Here is an 18,170-nt window from a genome sequence, read left to right on the forward strand (position 1 = left end):
AATCACAGGCTACCCTGCCTAATGGGAAAGGTAAGCTGACACTAGACTTGAAATCTTATCGCCCCCCGCTGGGCTGGGGAGCTTCAGCTTTTGCTGAAAGGCCCAAAGCTGACAGCCTGTGAGAGGGGTCCTCTGATGTACTCAAAAGGCACCTTTAAAGGGAGTGAGGAAAACTTGTTTGCTCTATCATCTCTCCCTCCAAGATTCACTGGTATTTATCAAGGGTTTCCATTTTATGTAAGTAAAATGCATTAATAAGGAAATACTCTTTCTTCATTTTGTTTTCTATACCAAGACTCTCTGTGACCTCTGACCTTCTAATAAATTGCAGGAATGTTCAGAAAGGCCAGAAGTCAAGAAAACAAAGTCCTTCGATAAAGGAGGCAAGAATATAAAATGGGAAAAAAGACTTTTCAGCAAATATTGCTGGGAAACCTGGACAGCTGCATGTAAATCAATGAAACTGGAACACACCCTCACACCATGCACAAAAATAAACTCAAAATGCCTTAAAGACTAAATGTAAGAAACCATCAAACTCCTAGAAGAGAACATAGGCAAACAATTCTCTGATATCAACCTTACAAATGTTTTCTCAGGTCAGTCTCCCAAAGCAACAGGAATAACAGCAAAAATAAACCAATGAGACCTAATCAAACTGACAAGCTTTTGCACAGTAAAGGAAACTATAAAAAAAACAAAACAAAAACAAAAAGACAATTTACATAATGGGAGAAAATAGTTTCAAACAATGCAACTGACAAGAGCTTAATCTCTAAAATATACAAACAACTTATACAACTTGACAGCAAAAAAGCCAACAACCTGATTGAAAAATGGATAAAAGACCTCAATAGACATTTCTCCAAAGAAGATATACAGATGGCCAACAAGCACATGAAAAAATGGTCAACGTCCCTGATTATTAGAGAAATGCAAACCAGTCAGAATGGCCATCATTAATAAGTCCACAAATAACAAATGCTGGAGGGGTGTGGAGAAAAGGGAACTCTCCTGCACTTTTGGTGGGAATGTAAACTGGTACAACCACTATGGAAAACAGTATGGAAGTACCTTAGAAAACTATAGATAGAACTGCCGCATGGCCCAGCAATCCCCCTCTTGGGCATATATCTGGACAAAACTTTCCTTGAAAAAGACACATGCACCCGCATGTTCATTGCAGCACTATTCACAATTGCCAAGACATGGAAACAACTTAAATGTTCATCGACAAATGACTGGATTAAAAAGATGTTGTATATATACATAATGGAATATGACTCAGCCATTAAAAAGAACAAAATAATGCCATTTGCAACAACATAGATGGAATTAGAGACTCTTGTACTAAGTGAAATAAGTCAGAAAGAGAAAGACGAATACCATATGATATTACTTATATCTGGAATCTATGGCACAAATGAACCTTTCCACAGAAAAGAAAATCATGGACATGGAGAATAGACTTGTGGGTGGCAAGGGGGAAGGGGAGGGAGTGGGATGGACTGGGAATTTGGTGTTAATAGATACAAACTATTGCCTTTGGAATGGATAAGCAATGAGATCCTGCTGTGTAGCACTGGGAATTTATGATTGAGTATGATAATGTGAGAAAAAAAGAATGTATACATGTATGTATAACTGGGTCACCTTGCTGTGTGGTAGAAAATTGATAGAATACTGTAAACCAGCTCTAATGGAAAAAAAAATCATCATTAAAAAATAAATAAAATGAAATTAGTACCATGAATTATTTAAAAAAAAAAAAGGAAAAGAAAAAAAAAGAAAACAAAGTCTTGGTTGGGAGGCTCCCTCAAAAAAAAAAAAAAATCACGCCAGAGGTGCAAGGAAGAATAATAATCATATTGTGTATTTACACAGTATTTCTTAATTTTTTTTTCAGGGAAATGTCTTGTTATCCTCTCTGTCCACATCACCCTTTCTGTCCTGAAATATTTTTCAGGTACTAAAATGCAATTGTAATTATTTCTATATGAAATGTCAAACTGAAAAGAGCAAATACTAGAGTGCTTTCTGGTCATGTTTTTCTCTTTTAAACAACATTCAGCAAGTAGTCTTCACGGGCTGCTGGCGGAAAGCACCCTGGTTATCCTAACTTTTTTCCACAATTACCAACAATGAGTTTCAGAGTTCCCATGGTGGCTCAGTGGGTGAAGAATCCAACTGCAGCGGCTTGGGTTGCTGTGGAGGCACGGGTTTGTTCCCCAACCTGGCACAGTGGGGTAAAGGATCTGGCACTGCTGCAGCGGCTGCATAGGCTGCCGCTGCAGCACGGACTCAGTACCTGGCCTGGGAACTTCCATATGCTGTGGGTGCGGCCATTAAAAAGAAAGTTCCTACAACTACAATTTTCTGTCTTCTGTTTTCACCAACTTGTCCTACCCTCGGTCTTCTTTTTCTAATCCAGCTTCCCAGCTGCACCCCAAGCCTGCCGTGTCTTCAGGGTTCACACTGACTTTCCAAAGCACTTGCTCCCTAATTAAATGACATTGCTAGATTTTTACAAGCACAGCAGACACCTACATTTGGAAGGCAGCTATGCTAGCCACTATACCAGCAATGCTTCAACCAGACTCATAAATTTGGGACTAATAAAGTAAATAAGGGAGTTCCCGTCGTGGCACAGCATAAACAAATCTGACGAGGAACCATGACGGTACGGGTTCAATCCCTGGCCTCGCTCAGTGGGTTAAGGATCTGGTGCTGCCATGAGCTGTGGTATAGGTTGCAGATGAAGCTCGGATCCTGCATTGCTGCGGTTGTGGTGTAGGCCGGCAGCCTGTAGCTCCAAATGGACCCCTAGCCTGCAAATCTCCATATGTCGTGGGTGAGGCCCTAAAGAGCAATAATAATAATAATAATAATAATAATAATAATAATAATAATAATAAATAAAGTAAGTAGGATAACCACTATTATTGAACACTTTGAGTGTGAGTGATGTGCGAGGCACTTAAACCACCTGGTAAAGTAACTACATGGCGAAGTAGGAAAAAATTTAAAAATCCTTATTTCAGAGACCAGGGCTCTTCTAGACCCAAGCACAAGGGCTTCCATTGAAATGGAGCCAGCAGACTCAAGGGCACAGAAAACATCTTCAACAGGCCCCTCAACTGAAAAAAAGTCAAGATGGTTAAGTCAGCAGGGAAAAGTGCTTAGTTTTAGAGGACACGAGGAGTTCCCTTGTGGCTCAGTGTGTTAAGGCTCAAGCGATGTCACGGCTGTGGCTCTGGTCACTACGATGGTGTGGGTTTGATCCTTGGCCCGGGGAACTTACATGTGCCTTGGGCTTGGCCCCTCAAAATAATAATGGACATGAACTTTCACCCAAGGGCAGGCTTGCCATAGGAAGGTGCTCCTTTGTTTAGAGAACCACTGGCTCTGGCATATTTGCTAAAAAGTAACACAAAAGGAACAAAAATGATTGGAGACAAGGCTTCTCCTGACTCTGCTCTTTATTTCTAGACATTGCAAAAATTATAGAACAATTTAAACAGGAAGGATCTACTTTTAGGAGCTCCTCCATGTATTGTCCTGACTGGACAGAAGGAAGAACTAACCTTTTTCGGACAGGTAAGTATCTGAGTAGCCCTGCAGGACCAGGGAAATTTCAGTCTTTAACTGTTTAACTTTGTTTAGGCACAGCTTTCTTACATCTAATAAAAATTTTCCATTCTCCATTAACTTCATCATTAGCAAATGTTTAATGTAGTAAGAAATGTGTTAAACTACATCCAGCATCTACAGTGTTTTCTTAATGCAAGAATTCAACACAGGAAATAGTTTTATCATTGAAGAGTTGAGAAACAGACTAAGAAAGAACTGGAGTGCAAAACAGTACTGATAGTTTTCACTAGAAAGTTCACACATTAATTATTTTTACCATATATGCCCTATGTCTCCCATGATCAGTCCGTTTAGTCAGTGAAAAACTATTCTAAAATGCTAACCAATCTTATTAATGCATCTTTTTTTTAAAATTCTAAACACAGAATTTTCTGTAGAGCCAGCCTAACAAAAATTCTGACTCTTGCTTTATTGACAAAGACAATTTGTTTCCATATTGCATTGACAGAATGTTCCAGTGTCTTCCTCCAAACTTACCAACAACCTGGATATCGATGGACGCAGTTTCCATGAATTTTTCCACTTTGACCTCCAGATCATATTTCCCAGAGTGGCTCCTCTCTGCTTTTCTGATAAATATGATTGAATCAGTCTCCGAGTTGCGAATGTTTATCTGATTCTTATCGATTTCTTTACCATCCTTCTTCCAAGTTAATTCTGGTTTTGGTTTACCCTTTTTAAAAAAGGACAGAAAAAAGGTAGAGGTAGGAGGGGGCATGTCAGTTTGCCTCCAGATTTTTTTTTTTTTTTCAGCATTACAAAAATGGGGAGTGGCTTACCCATCCTAGGCAAGGTGGGAAGAGTATCGTGGTGGCGGTTACAGCAGTAACATAATATTCATTATTGTCCATCGACAGCATTCGGTATACAAGGCACTATGTTAGGTACCTGATGTTTATAATTTCCCTTAATCTTCACATCAAGATGAGTATCATCATCCTCATTTGGTGGGGGGCGGGGGGGGGGACGGGGGCGGGGTGGGTGAGGGGAATAAAGGTGTTAAAAGACTTGCTAAGTGCTGGAACCTGATCTTCCAGCCAGGTCTCTTCAGCTCCATAGCCTGTGCAGCAAAGCCTAAGGGTTCAGAACATGGGTCCTGGGGCCCCAGAATCCGTTTTTGGGTCCTGACTCTGCTCCTTACTAGCTGTGTGACTTTGGGCAAGTTATTTGAACTCTCCGCCTGGGTTTCCCAATCTGTAAAATGAGAAGGACAGGACCTATGGCATGGGGTGCGTACCAAGGCTGAGGTCCTTAGAAAGCTCTGCACACTACGTAGGGGTTTTATTCATATCATCTACTTGTTGATGATATGACCCCACTGTACTGGGTTGCTCATTTCAGACTTGTTTATAATTCTTTCTCTGTTCTCTCTGGCAGTTACAAGTCTTCTTTAAGAGGAGACTTTGAGTAACTATAATCTCATTCAAGGACATGAGTTTCAGTTTCTGTCACAAAGGAACTTCCTAAGATTCCTAAGCTAACAGGCTCACTCCACAGATGGGAACCAAGCATGAATTCCATCAAGGAAGGCACAGCCTTCCCTGGGGCTCCTGATGTGGCTTGTGTGCTAAGGGATGTGCGAGACACCCATCAAACCCCTGCCCATGGGGCTTAAAGACTGGTTGGAGTGCTCAGTTATGCACGTGGGAAGTAGAGAACAATACTGTTAAAGACAGGAGAAAGATAGGACCTGTTTCAGGTCTTATTTTCCTAAATCATTTACAATTTACTCAATTTACTATTAGCTACTAAGGAAAAAGTTGAGTTCTCTGATAACATATGGAGTAAAAACAAATAAACACAATAACCCATTGGATTCAGTATGTGGAGACACAGATTCTGTTCATAGCACTACTATCTATTTGCTGTGTGACTTTGGCCAAGTCACTTAACTTCTCTGAATCTCAGTTTTTTCCCTTCTCAAGGGGGTGGGGTAAGAAAATCTGCCCTTCCTGCCTCACAAGGTGTTTCTGGGGGTCAAATGAGAAAATGTTTGAGAATTCTAGAGGTTACCTAAATATACAAACATGATATACTAGTCTCATCACCCTCTTCCTAGTGGCTGAGAAGCCCCTGGGGTGTCCTACCTACGAGGCCCCTGTCCTCATGTTCGTTCCTCTCCCAGACCCAGTGACCAAAGCTGAATACACACCCGGCCCCTCAAGATGTGGGAATCGGGATTAGCCCTAGTTGTCGACAACTAGGAAACCAGAGGGCTGATTCAGTCCTGGTCCAGGGCTGGGGCCAGCTCCTGGCTGTGCTGGAGGCTGTGGGAGGAGAGAAGGGGGAGAAGCTTTTGCTAAGCCATCTCCTTCCTCCTCTGCTGCTTGCATCCTCCTTGGCTTCCCTTCTGACTTTGAGCGCTGTGTATGTGAAAGATAACTGCCTCTTCGAAGGTCTGGGTCCCAAGTACGATGAAGATGACCTCAACTGGCTGTTCCTTTCAGGCTAGTTTTCAAAGGAGCCTGGGTTTGAATGAGCTCTGTATGTGTGTGTGTGTGAGCGGGTGTGTCCAAAGGTGTGCAGAGACCAAAATTTTAAGACTAAGGCTATGCTGTCTGATATGACAGCCATGAGCTAAATGTGGCCATTTAAACTAAAACTAATTAAGGAAAATTAAAAATTCACTTCCCCAGGCACACTAGTTTTCGTGGCACCTTTCAAGGGCTCAATGGCTACATGTGCCTGTGGCTGCCATACTGCACATCGCATATCCAGAACATTCCTATCATCATACAACATTCTGCAGAACAGCACTGACTAGGCATAAAAGGAGTCAAATGAGTAAGGAAATGATGGTGCAGTGTGTGTGTGTCTGACCGAGAGCGCCTATGGTATGCAAAGCCTGGTGAGTCTAATAAACAGCAGATTCCTTTGCGGGAGCGATGACTTGACAATGTTCCTGTATTTCCGTTAGTGGCAACAGAATTTCAGATTTCAGTTATCCCTCTTATTAGAATTTGGGTGATCTGAATGTGGTTGGGGGTAATTATGGGAAGTGAGCACAGGCTGCTTTCCTGAATGTCACACCCAGAGCTTCGCATAAAAGTAAGACCAGTTTCACAGATGGATGGGGCCAGAAAGACTCTTCAAGCAATTCCTTGTTTTGGTGTCTCCTCAGTGTTTCCTCTCTGGCCCACTGTGTCCCTGATTGGTCTCACTGATCTCATGCAGAAGGAAAATCTATGCCAGTTTTACAGATTTCTCTACTTCTAAAGCAGGGGATGGTTTCATCACTCTTCAGATCTCTCCCATAATTTCCTACTCTTCCTCCGAAGAAATTCTGAATCACGATGAACTTAAATGCTAGAGCACCTCTCTCTACTTCTCCCCCTTTTTTTTTTTTTTTCCTTGCCTTTTCTAGGGCCGCTTGCTGCGGCACATGGAGGTTCCCAGGCTAGGAGTCTCATCGGAGCTGTAGCTGCCGGCCTACACCACAGCCACAGCAACACCAGATCCGAGCCGTGTCCGTGACCTACACCACAGCTCACGGCAGCACCAGATCCTTAACCCACTGAGCAAGGCCAGGGATCAAACCCGCAACCTCATGGTTCCTAGTCGGATTCATTAACCACGGCGCCACGACGGAAACTCAGTCTCTCTACTTCTTAAACTCCTTTGCATTGGAAAGAGACAACAAACAACTCTGAATTATTACCTGGAAAGGTATAACCAGATTGATGGCTTCTCCAACTCTGCGGATATAGGTCTGTTTCAGGTGCCTTGGGATGCGAATCTTTGGAGGCTCTGAGTGAGGTAGAGAGGATAAGTTTACAGTTGGTATCATACACTGGAAGCTGCCTTACATATGCATCACACTCACCAGCATTTCCCTGTCCCCCTGTCTCTGCAGTAAATCTTAGATGGGCCGCTAACGGATTATATATGGTAACTTTGGCTCCGTAAGTTTCCTTCAAGAAGAGATGTTTTAAGAGTTGGACTCAACAAGATTCATTCTTAACCCCCTTGATTTTACTGCAACTTCCTATTTTTATTATAAGCCTAAAGCAACTTGATAGATAAACACTAAATTTCCTCTTTGGATTTTATATATATATATATGTGTGTGTGTGTGTATATATATATATAAAATAAATTAACATATATTTAATTTATATATCTAATATAAAATATACATATTAGATCCAAAGAGAAAATTCAGTGTTAATAAAATTTATAGATATTTAATATAATACATATTAAATATTAACTATATTATGACATATAAATAATATACATATGTTCATAATTTCTAACAGTGAGTACATTCTCCAATGAACAGTCCATAAAAGATTACCACATTAGCTGGTAGGACTGCTCAGAAAAAAAAAAAGCTTTAGCACTTAGCACTTACTGTTTATGTCATTCTGCTGGAATTTGATGGTAACTTTCTCCTTGTATGACTATAGGGCCATATATAGCAGGCAGCCCTAGCCCAATGTATATGGATGCTTCTTAAGGAAACTCCACTAAGATACTAGAACATGTGGATGTAAACCCATCAGAAGCAGACAGTCGAGGCTCATGGTTCATAGGGATGAGGCAGGTCTTAGCATCTGAGGCCTCAATATGTAACAGACACTGGGATAAATACTTTTCATGAAGGGATCAATTTACACCTCACAGCCACCTTATGCCACAGGTACTGTTTTTACTTTATGATAAAGAAACTAAAGCACAGGGGTTTAAGTCACTTGTCCAAGGTGACACAGCCTGGGTTAGAAACTGGAGTCAGCCTTTGCTTAGAAGCATGGATAACAGAGTCAGAGAGATCTGAGTTTGAGTTCCTCTAGATCAGACAGTAGATCTGGTTCCAGTCCATTCTGTACAATCAGTATGATAACAGCATTTCATTCACAGGATTGTTGTGAGGATTAAATAAGGTAATTATGCTAAATAAAGCATTTAGCATAATGGCTGAGAACAGTACGGCGCTTGATAAATTTTAGGAGATGATGGCGGCAGTGGCAAGGTGATTACTGAATGTTGGAACTTGATGAGATTTGAGAGGTCCTCTAACTTCCTCATTTACATGTGAGAAAAAAGAGACTCAGTGAGATTCTCCAGCACATGAAACCATTACGGTAGGAAAAAACTTACATATATCAATCACTTTTCATGTGGCAAGCATTCTGTTTAGCAAATTTATTTACTATTAATTTATTCAACTCTCACAACCTCTTGATGTGGTAAGTACTATTATTATCTCCATTTTGCAGATGAAGAAATGAAGGCTCAGGAAAATCAAGACATTTGCCTGAGACCACAAAGATAATCAACAATGGAAAGAGGACTCGGCTTTCATACTTGTTTTCAGAGTCTATTAAGAAAATGTGCATGCTTCATGCTTCCTTCCTTCTTTCCATCTATCCATCCAGCCAACCATCCATCCATTTATCCATCCATCCTCTAACTTATTCTCAGCAGGTTTTAGGCAGTCACATCATAAGTCTGTGGTGGAACAGGGTCCAGACCCAAATGTCCAAGCCCCTGCCCAATGGTCTCTGCCCTGGAGCAGCGAGTCTCAAACTTTCTGGTCTCAGTATCCCGTTGCACTCTTGAACCTCAGCAAAGGCCCCCAGAAGCTTGTGTTTATGTGGGCTGTATCTATAAAATTTACCGTATCAGAAATGAAAACCAAGAAATTTGAAATATTTATGTACTTATTGATTGAAAAACAGTAACAAACATTTTAATGAAAACAACCATATTTTACATCCACGAAAAATTTTGTGAACTGAGTGGCATTATTTTATATTTTGGCAAATCTCTAATGTCTGACTTAATTGAGGATGGCTGAACTCTCATATGTGTTTCTGCCTTTAATCGGCTGCAATCTGCTGTACTGGCTGAGGTACAGAAAGACATTTTGGCTTCACACAGGAAGGAATATTTCAATAAACTTTTCAGACCATTGTGAGTATTCTTTGATTCTACACTGAAGCATAAGTTGTAATTTCTTAAGGGTTAGCTGCAACATGGAATCTGAAACCTCCTATGAACTTTTCATACCGTTAGATTAAAATCCATTGGTCTGACTTCCATTTTGAATGTATCTTTTACCCGTGCATGATTTTTTAACTTGCACTGATCATTTGGAAAACATAGCTTCATTGAATTGTGCAGATGGTCCAAACGATGAAACACTGCATTATTCAATATCAAAAAATTACATTCGATAATGTCACCAACTAGATCATCATGGACTGGAAAGCTGCCAAATCCAAGATGGTGTATATCAGTTTTCCCAAATTCTCATTTTTTGCTTTGAAGCTTAAATTTTTTCACTGGTCAGTTGACACCAAATACTGTAAGTTGTTTTCCTTGAAGCGATGGACTCACTCCATTCATTTTCTAGAAAAATAACTGCCAAATACCCAAGTCTGAATAGTCAAAGTTTGCCACTCTGTCATTCTTTCAAGGAAGAATGGAGTTTTGTGGACAAGCCTCTAACTCAGGTGCACATGTGCTCTTCCTAGAGACAACCACTGTACTGCAGTATGCAGCCTAAGAGCTGTGTGTGTGTGTGTGTGTATATATATATATATATATATATATACACACACACACACTTGCATTTCATTGTCACACAGAGTAGAGGAAAAAAGTGTACCCAAGAACCAAAGTTTAAAAAGATTAATAATTTATACACCTCATCAAGAACATCCCAAGGCAAAACTGGCTGTATTTTTGTAATTGTGAGTGCCTGGTGGTGAGGACGGCAAGGACGACTAAAGAATTTGGTGGCATGGATCCAATCCCCAATAAGGCACCAGTAGTTTTACACACCATTGTCTTTGCACCGTCAGTGCAGATGTCAAACACAAGAAAAGGGAAAATAATGTGTTCATATTATTATGCAAATAGTACTGACCTCGTAGACCCACTTCAGTCATTTCTCTGCTGCTCAGATTGTTTGCACTGCTCACCCCCCTTCTCTACTCCCTCTCTCTCCACTGTGAAGAGGCAGCCTGGCCACATTTGGCTCATGGGACCTGGTGAGGTTATCTGGTCCTCATACCAAGTTACAAACTGTGAGCTGACCTCCCATATTGCCTGTACACGGCTGTTTTGTTCATTTTGTGAACTGGAAATTGTCACTTGCCATCTGCGTCTACACAGATTGATCATGAGCAACTGCAGCTGCTGACCCTCAACAGCCCCCGAAAGGAACTCAGGGCAGAGATCACGGGTGAGGCACTCTGTGCTCTGGGAAAACTGGCAGAACAGGTCTTCAAGCAGTTAGATACTTTCAGGAGATTTTATGAGCCCAATTCTTACATCTTCTTGAATCTAGAAAAGCACTGTATTTCTTCATGGTGACGTCTGCTCCTTGTGACTAGCAATAACATTCAGGAAACCTGCAGCAACCTTCTGTAAAAGATCTGCCTGGATACATGTACCTCCCCCTTCATCAAAAGCACATATATATTGACCTTCCCCCCTACCTCTCTGGAGCAGTATTTCAGAACCATCTATAGTGCTACTTCCCGGGCTACAGTCCTCATTCTTCCCCAAATAAAACTTAACTCACCTTTTAGGTTGTGTATATTTTTTAATGACAATTTCTAATTCCCAGAAGATATTAATAAAATATCAAGAGTGACAAGAAAATAGGAGGTTTTGAGAAAGAAAGAGCTTTAAAAAAAAAAAGCAAACATGGAGTTCCCATCGTGGCTCAGTGATTAAAGAATCCGACTAGGAACCATGAAGTTGCGGGTTCGATCCTTGGCCTTGCTCAGTGGGTTAAGGATCCGGCGTTGCCATGAGCTGTGGTGTAGGTTGCAGATGCAACTCGGATCCCGCGTTTCTGTGGCTCTGGCGTAGGCCGGTGGCTACAGCTCCAATTTGACCCCTAGCCTGGGAACCTCCTTATGCCGCGGGTGCGGCCCTAGAAAAGACCAAAAAAAAAAAGCAAACAATGTGGAGACAAAATTTTGAAAGCCTTGTCACCTACCTATGATTTGCTTCACGAGGATTGGCTGAGAGTAGTACTTGGGCTCGCTGGCGCCAGCAGCATTCACAGCCTTCACACGCACAAAGATCTTTGCATCCGTAGGCAGATCCGTGATGGTGAACTTGGTCTTGTCGATCAGGTCTTTGTGTGCAGGTAACCAGTTGTCAGCTAAAGTCCATTTAAAAGAAAGAAAGAAAGAAGAATGGTAGTTAGTGAAAGAACTCATCATGACTGTTAAACAGTTGACTCTGAATTAGTACTTTACTCATAATGAAATCATCTGGAGGGAATATGACTTTGGTCTGGATACAGACCACTTGGCTGGGCACTTTTTATATTTAAATTAAAAATGGCGTAGAATGGCTAATGTAAATAACAGGAAGAATGATAATCAGATTCTGCTCTATCTGAAAAACCTCTTATTCAGGATCCTAGGGTATTCTGAACCATAGTAACTGTCCCAGGAATCCTGTAGTAGTTTATTTCAATTTGGTTTTATAATATACATTTTTACAATTAATGTAACCATGATATTTAACCAACTATATAAAGTTCAGAAAAACACAAAAATGCTATTTTTATGAATGAGAGACACTCACCTTTGTAGTCATAGGATCTCTCTGTTTTATTCTGACTGGTTATTATTTTAAGACACTAATATGGGCATGGGAAATCTGATCATGCCCAAAATTAGGAAAAAAAGAAGCTTATATCCACGGCAAAGAGGAAACACAGCTCAGGAGCCAAGACCTCATGTGGAATCGGCATAATCTTTCACTTTACTCACAAATTCTGATTTTTTAAAAATGTTTAAATTAAAAATGTCTATAACACCAGGAAAATTTAAACCCAGCATCCAGGTTTTACAAATATTTCAGATTATGTCCACCTTGGGTCAGGGAGAAGGCTTGGATCCCACATTATTAACCCACTGCCCACCTTTCCCCTCCATCTCTAAGGGCTGTTATGTGTGTGTGTGTGGGGGGGTGGTGGATGTATTTCATGCTCGGTCATGGAACATTCCCAGAAACTTTAGCAGACAGTAAGAAAGATTGTGAGCTTTCAGAGAATACTTTACCTGGTAGGTCATATGTCGCCTCCCCATTTTCATCAGACTGTTTTGCTGATGTACCTTTGAGAATCCGTCATTAAAATTAATTAAAGACACCCACTTTCACACCAGAAGAATATTGTATCAGTAATCAGCATTCTCTGTTAGTAAAGTTTGCAACGGATGCAAAGATATTTGTCTTCAGAACAGTGACGGAAGAGACCAAACAAGTTAGAGGGGAAAGTGCCTCAGGAGGGGCACAGCCTGCTCTGTTCAGACTGTGGTTTTTTTTGTCCTGAGGCACCTGCCACAGAGAAGAGGAGGAGAAAGGAGGCTGGGGCACCTCCAGCTGTAGGAACAAGAGGTAGAGAAGAGCCAAACACGACCCTGAAGAGAAAGGAGGAGCAGGTCCTGGACTCCAAGAGTGGAGCAGTGCACAGCGGGATAGTCTACCCTTGCCCCTGTCCCTGGCCACTTCAGCCTGGGAGGGTCCTTGGGTTCCCAGGGAACAGAGTTCTCCCATTGCGGGGCTCTTATATCAGCATCTAGGAGCGATGGCACTTGAGATAAGGCGAGTCCTGTCTTACCAGGAAATGGAAATGGAAACTGCCCAGCAGGCAGGAGGCAGCCCCTGGTTGCCATGACAACAAGCTCTTGGGCTAGCAAACAAATTGAGCCAACCGACCTGGCTTGCTACATTCCACACAGGTGGTGGGAATGTTGCTGGGTCACAGAGCGGCTGTGGGTGTACCCCACTGGTTTAGACGATGAGCATCTAGGATGTCAGGAACGGAGCAGGGAGGTGGGGACTGGACTGCCCCCCCACCCTGACCTTCTCCTCTCTTTTACTTCAACCTTTCAAGGTGTATCAAGGAGAAGGAGCAGCAACCCAGAACATCCTGGTGGCTAGGAGGGCATCTGAGTGACAAAAAGTACTTAGGACTTTGGAAAAGAGATACATACGTCTTAAAGCTAATGGTGGGTTTGGGAGCTACTATGTTGATATTTTCATAACCAAGAGACAGTTGATGAGAAGGTGAAATAGGAGACTGAAAAAATGTGCACGAAAGAGGGAAGAACGAGGAAAGGAGAAAATTTCAAGAGAACACAGGACGAAACAAGATCAGAGGGAAACAAAGACATCTCTTCACACTGGAACTACTTGAGGGAAACAGAAAGAAAATGCTGTCCAGGGGATGGGAAAGGAACATGAGAGTTACTTAACACATAAGGAGAATTTTTAAAGAAGAAAAGAAAGAACCAGGGAGAAGAAGGAAAACAGAGAAGAATAAAACAGTGCAGGCATTCAAAAATAAAATAAAAAACAAGAGAAAGGCAGAGTCCAAACCAACACACAGTCTTATAAAAGAAAGACTTCTCTTACAGAATAAAACCTGACATATCTAAAAGCATTAAACACTACAGAAAATTAGTCTGGAGGACAACAGCCATTAAAAGAGAATGAAGAAGAGGGCAGCCACATAAAGGAAGTAGATAAGACTGCAAGAAGAAAGATGTACACGTTACGAAAGAACTTCCATAGAAAGCTAATTCCAAAACGTTATGTGGCAAAATATATACATGATAATGACTGTGTACATATATATATGTATATACTGGTATACATATATATCTACACAGACCACACACAAAATGATGTAAAATACACTTCGTTGTATTTTATCTAAGGTAGGTAACATCAAAATGACAGCCATCTATCATTTTGTTGTATCTTCTTACTTTTTAAACCTATCAGAAAGAAAAGAGTAAAGAATTGGCTCTGTTTCACACATACACAAAAGGTTCCCTGTTCAGTAGCCACATCACATGTAAGATTTGGGAATTCTGCTGGCTGGGAGTATCAATAACTCCCAGAGAGGAGGGCTCAAGGGTTTTGAAATGGGAGAAGGGGAATGGAATGGGTATAAACCATATTCCAAAGTGCTCAAGAATTTCTCTGTGGCCTGAATGACAGGGCCCCCCTCCCACGCCAGCATAACTCAGGGAACTGTCTTATAATATCACCAGGGCTTTGCGTTAGTGGCTTTCTAAGCCTTGGAAAAATCAAGCACAGTGCTGAGTGAGTGCACAGGAAAGGAACGGAGTGATACCAAGATGCTCTAGTCCATCTTCCTCTTCTACCCTCCCCACCAATGCTGGTCACTTTCACGGTGCCCTCATCTGGGAGCCTGGGGCTTCTTTTTCAGCAGTTTTCTCTGCATGAGAAGTTTCTTCTCCATAGAGGTTTTCCTTCTGGGGAGGTGTCCACATTCCCGCTTTCCCAAGTGTGTTCTGTAGTCTCTCTTTCCTTCATGTAAGATCCACGTGAAAGTTTAGGGTCCAAAGAGTTTTCTTGGGGGCCAAGTCGTGGCTTATCATTTGTGGAGATGTGAACAAGCTTCCCTGGTGGATCCTTTACTTACCATCATCTACAATGGAACCTGAGTCCAGAGCTGGGGCAGTTTGATTCACCCATTTCCAAATCATAACAAATAGGAAATCGAAAAACTTCAGAGGCTTTCAGTGTATTTCTCATCTTTTTTTTTTTTTTTTTGGTTTTAGGTACCCTCTGGCCCATATTTTCTTGTGTCACCTTTTCTTTTTGTATTATTTCTAGCAGGGATTTTTTTTTTTTTTGGCTTGTTTTTCTTCCCTTCCTAAATTTAATCAATTTTTTTTTTTTCTTTTTAGGGCCGCACCTGTGGCATATGGAAATTCCCAGGCTAGAGGTCAAATTGGAACTGCAGCTGCTGGCCTAAGCCATAGCTCATGACAACACTGGATTGTTAACCCACTGAGTGAGGCCGGGGATCTACCCGAATCCTCATGGATCCTAATAGGGTTTCTTAACCGGCTGAATCACGATGGGAATGCCTAAGTGTTTAAATTTTAAAATGCCCATGTCCTAAGACTAGTTACTGCTCTATATTGAATCTATTTCTTACACCTTCTGGGATTTAATGCAGATTTCTTTAAACACTGAAAGTTGTCCTTCTTCTTCTTTTTTTTTTTTCTTTAGGAAGGCAGGACTTGATTACCAGATAGTCAAATACATAGTCTCTCTTTATTATCCGGAAATAGGCAACTCTGTTGATAGCTGATCTCTGCTCAGCACAGAGTTTAGAATTTCCAACTTGCTTTATCCTAACTCGACTTTTATTTTGCTTTTAGTTCCACCAATGTGAGAAGGGGGAATTTTGTCAGGATCCCTTCCTCCTATTTCTTGGATCAATTGTGTTATCCAATCTGGGAGCCTAGCTAGGATGCTTCTGAGAGCTCAGAGTGTGAGCATCAAGTACCAAAGAACGGCTAAATTTTTATCCATCTTAGAAGGATGACCTTTGGCTTACTGTCCTTTTCAGGAGGAAAGAGAGGAGTTCCCAAGAAAGAGAAACAAAAAAGGGGGTGCATATCTCACCTACTGATGACAGTATTCGTTTTAACTATGAGTTGTACTTACATCCTTCATAGCAATACTCTAGCACATAGCCGTCTAAACCTGCTGCGCCAATCTGGTCCGGAGGCCGCCACTTCATTGTGACAGTGGTGTCAGTTACGGAGTCAACAGCCAGAAGAGTAGGAGGGCTGGTGACAGCTTCAGGGTAAAAGAGACAGAAAAAGAAGAAATGATTAACTACAGAATTATGGCATAGGAATTGTGAGCAAATGAGCTAGGATACAAATACAAATATACACAGAAATCCCACGTCTTAAGAAAATGCAATGAAGACTCCCTGAGCACATGCCGTGTATCTAGCAAAGATCTGGCTAAGATGGAAAATTTCTTAGAAAACCTGTGACATTCTCCCTCTATTTGGGAGGCTGGTGTGGGAAGCTGGGAAGCCCGTGGAATTTGAGACAAAGTTTGAGATCTAACAATGTAGGGTAAATTTCCCATTACTTTTTAATTTTTAATTTTTTAATTTACGTATGTATTTATTTAATTGAAGTATAGTTGATTTACAATTTAACTTTCTAATTTTAAAGTGCAAACTCTTGTATTAAATCTTCTTGCTATTGAAAAACTTACTTTACTACTATAAAATAATGGAGATATCTTCTGTTTCTTTGCCTTTACTGAACTGACTTTTTTTGCTCAATAGATAACATTTAAAGTGTGACTGTAAAGCCAAGATACTGGCTTTCAAGTGTGCTTTGTCGCATTGATCTCAATTTGTTTTAGTTACAGTGTCTACACCAAGGCTCTGGGTTCCACTTTCAGAAGGACAAAGGGAAGTGGTCACGTGTCAATAGCCTCAGCTGCACATTTGCAGTAGGGAGTGGCCATCCACAGCTGTCCTTGGAATTCTGGTAATAAATTCCAGAGCCTACATTACGAAGGCATTCGACTCTATCATATGCGGTTTGTAATTTCCTAGAAAATTGCCCTTAACCACCTCTAGTTTCTTGCTCTAGCACAACTCTTAAGAAGCTTCCAGGCCTGCTCCAGTTAGAGGCTGGAATGAAGCCATCACAATCTGGGGCACATTCAGAATGGATAAGCAATGAGGTCCTACCGTATAGCACAGGGAACTCTATCCAGTCTTTGGGGGTAGACTATGATGGAAGAAAATATAAGAAAAGGGAAAAAAAAATATATGACTGGATCGTGTTGCTGTACAGCAGAAATTGGCACAACAAGACTTAAAAAAAAAATCACTAAAAAAACCACCCCAAAACAAAAACAAAACCAATCTGGAGCAATGAGTCTCATGACAAAGACACATCTCTCTTGACTCACCCAATGGAACAAAAGGCCTCGATGGCATACTGGGCTTGGAGATGCCAACAGCATTGACAGCAAAGATGCGGACCTCATAGGCCACACCTTCAATCATCTTCTTGGGCTCAAAGGTTGTTTCTTTGCAGAGATCAAAATTCAGCCTCATCCACCTGGAGCTCTGTTTCTTTTTCCTCTCAATGAAGTATCCTACAGGCAACACAAAATGGAAATGGAGGTTTTGCCCTTGGCCTCCCAAATGAAATCTTGTCAGATATTAGAATTCTTAAAATTTCCCATATTCTCAGTATCCTAAGTGAAACAGTCTTTTTTTTTTTTTTTTTTTAATGGCCACACTCATGACACATGGAAGTTCCCAGGCCAGGAACTGAATCTGAGCCACAGAGGCGACCTGAGCCACAGTTGCGGCAATGCCACATCCTTTATTGCACTACATCAGGCCAAGGATCAAACCCACACATCTGTAGCAACACAAGCTGCTGCAGTTAGATTCTTAACCCACTGTGCCATGGTGGGAACGCCTATATATATGTATTTTTAACCCATTTTATTCTATCAATTGTTTGAGGAAGACTATAAGGAATATAAATATTTAAATTCATAAGATAATAGATAAAAATAACAGGACTGGAAAAAATTAAAATTGTACTAGGAAGAACAGAAATAAAAGGAGACCATAAATATGGAAGCCGCGGAAATTTACAGTCATTCTATTTGTGCAATAGATGTGGCTTTGAGTCCTAGCAAGGCAAAAAGGGAGAAATAACCAG

At 41.1% G+C, this 18,170-nt stretch overlaps 1 protein-coding gene across 1 annotated transcript in view; it reads right to left on the reverse strand.

Annotated features, from left to right (window-relative positions):
• MYBPC1 (myosin binding protein C1) overlaps window positions 1-18,170 on the reverse strand; it is a gene marked incomplete at its 5' end in the record, with an annotated part of 73,550 nt that overhangs the window by 10,318 nt on the left and 45,062 nt on the right. The window contains 5 exons of the mRNA XM_047785796.1: window positions 4,129-4,324; window positions 7,310-7,398; window positions 11,609-11,776; window positions 16,120-16,254; window positions 17,401-17,589. Coding sequence (XP_047641752.1) covers window positions 4,129-4,324; window positions 7,310-7,398; window positions 11,609-11,776; window positions 16,120-16,254; window positions 17,401-17,589 — 777 coding nt within the window. The remainder of the gene's footprint in view (window positions 1-4,128; window positions 4,325-7,309; window positions 7,399-11,608; window positions 11,777-16,119; window positions 16,255-17,400; window positions 17,590-18,170) is intronic.

The sequence above is a fragment of the Phacochoerus africanus genome, chromosome 7, assembly GCF_016906955.1.
Source record: "Phacochoerus africanus isolate WHEZ1 chromosome 7, ROS_Pafr_v1, whole genome shotgun sequence".
NCBI classification, from domain to species: domain Eukaryota; kingdom Metazoa; phylum Chordata; class Mammalia; order Artiodactyla; family Suidae; genus Phacochoerus; species Phacochoerus africanus.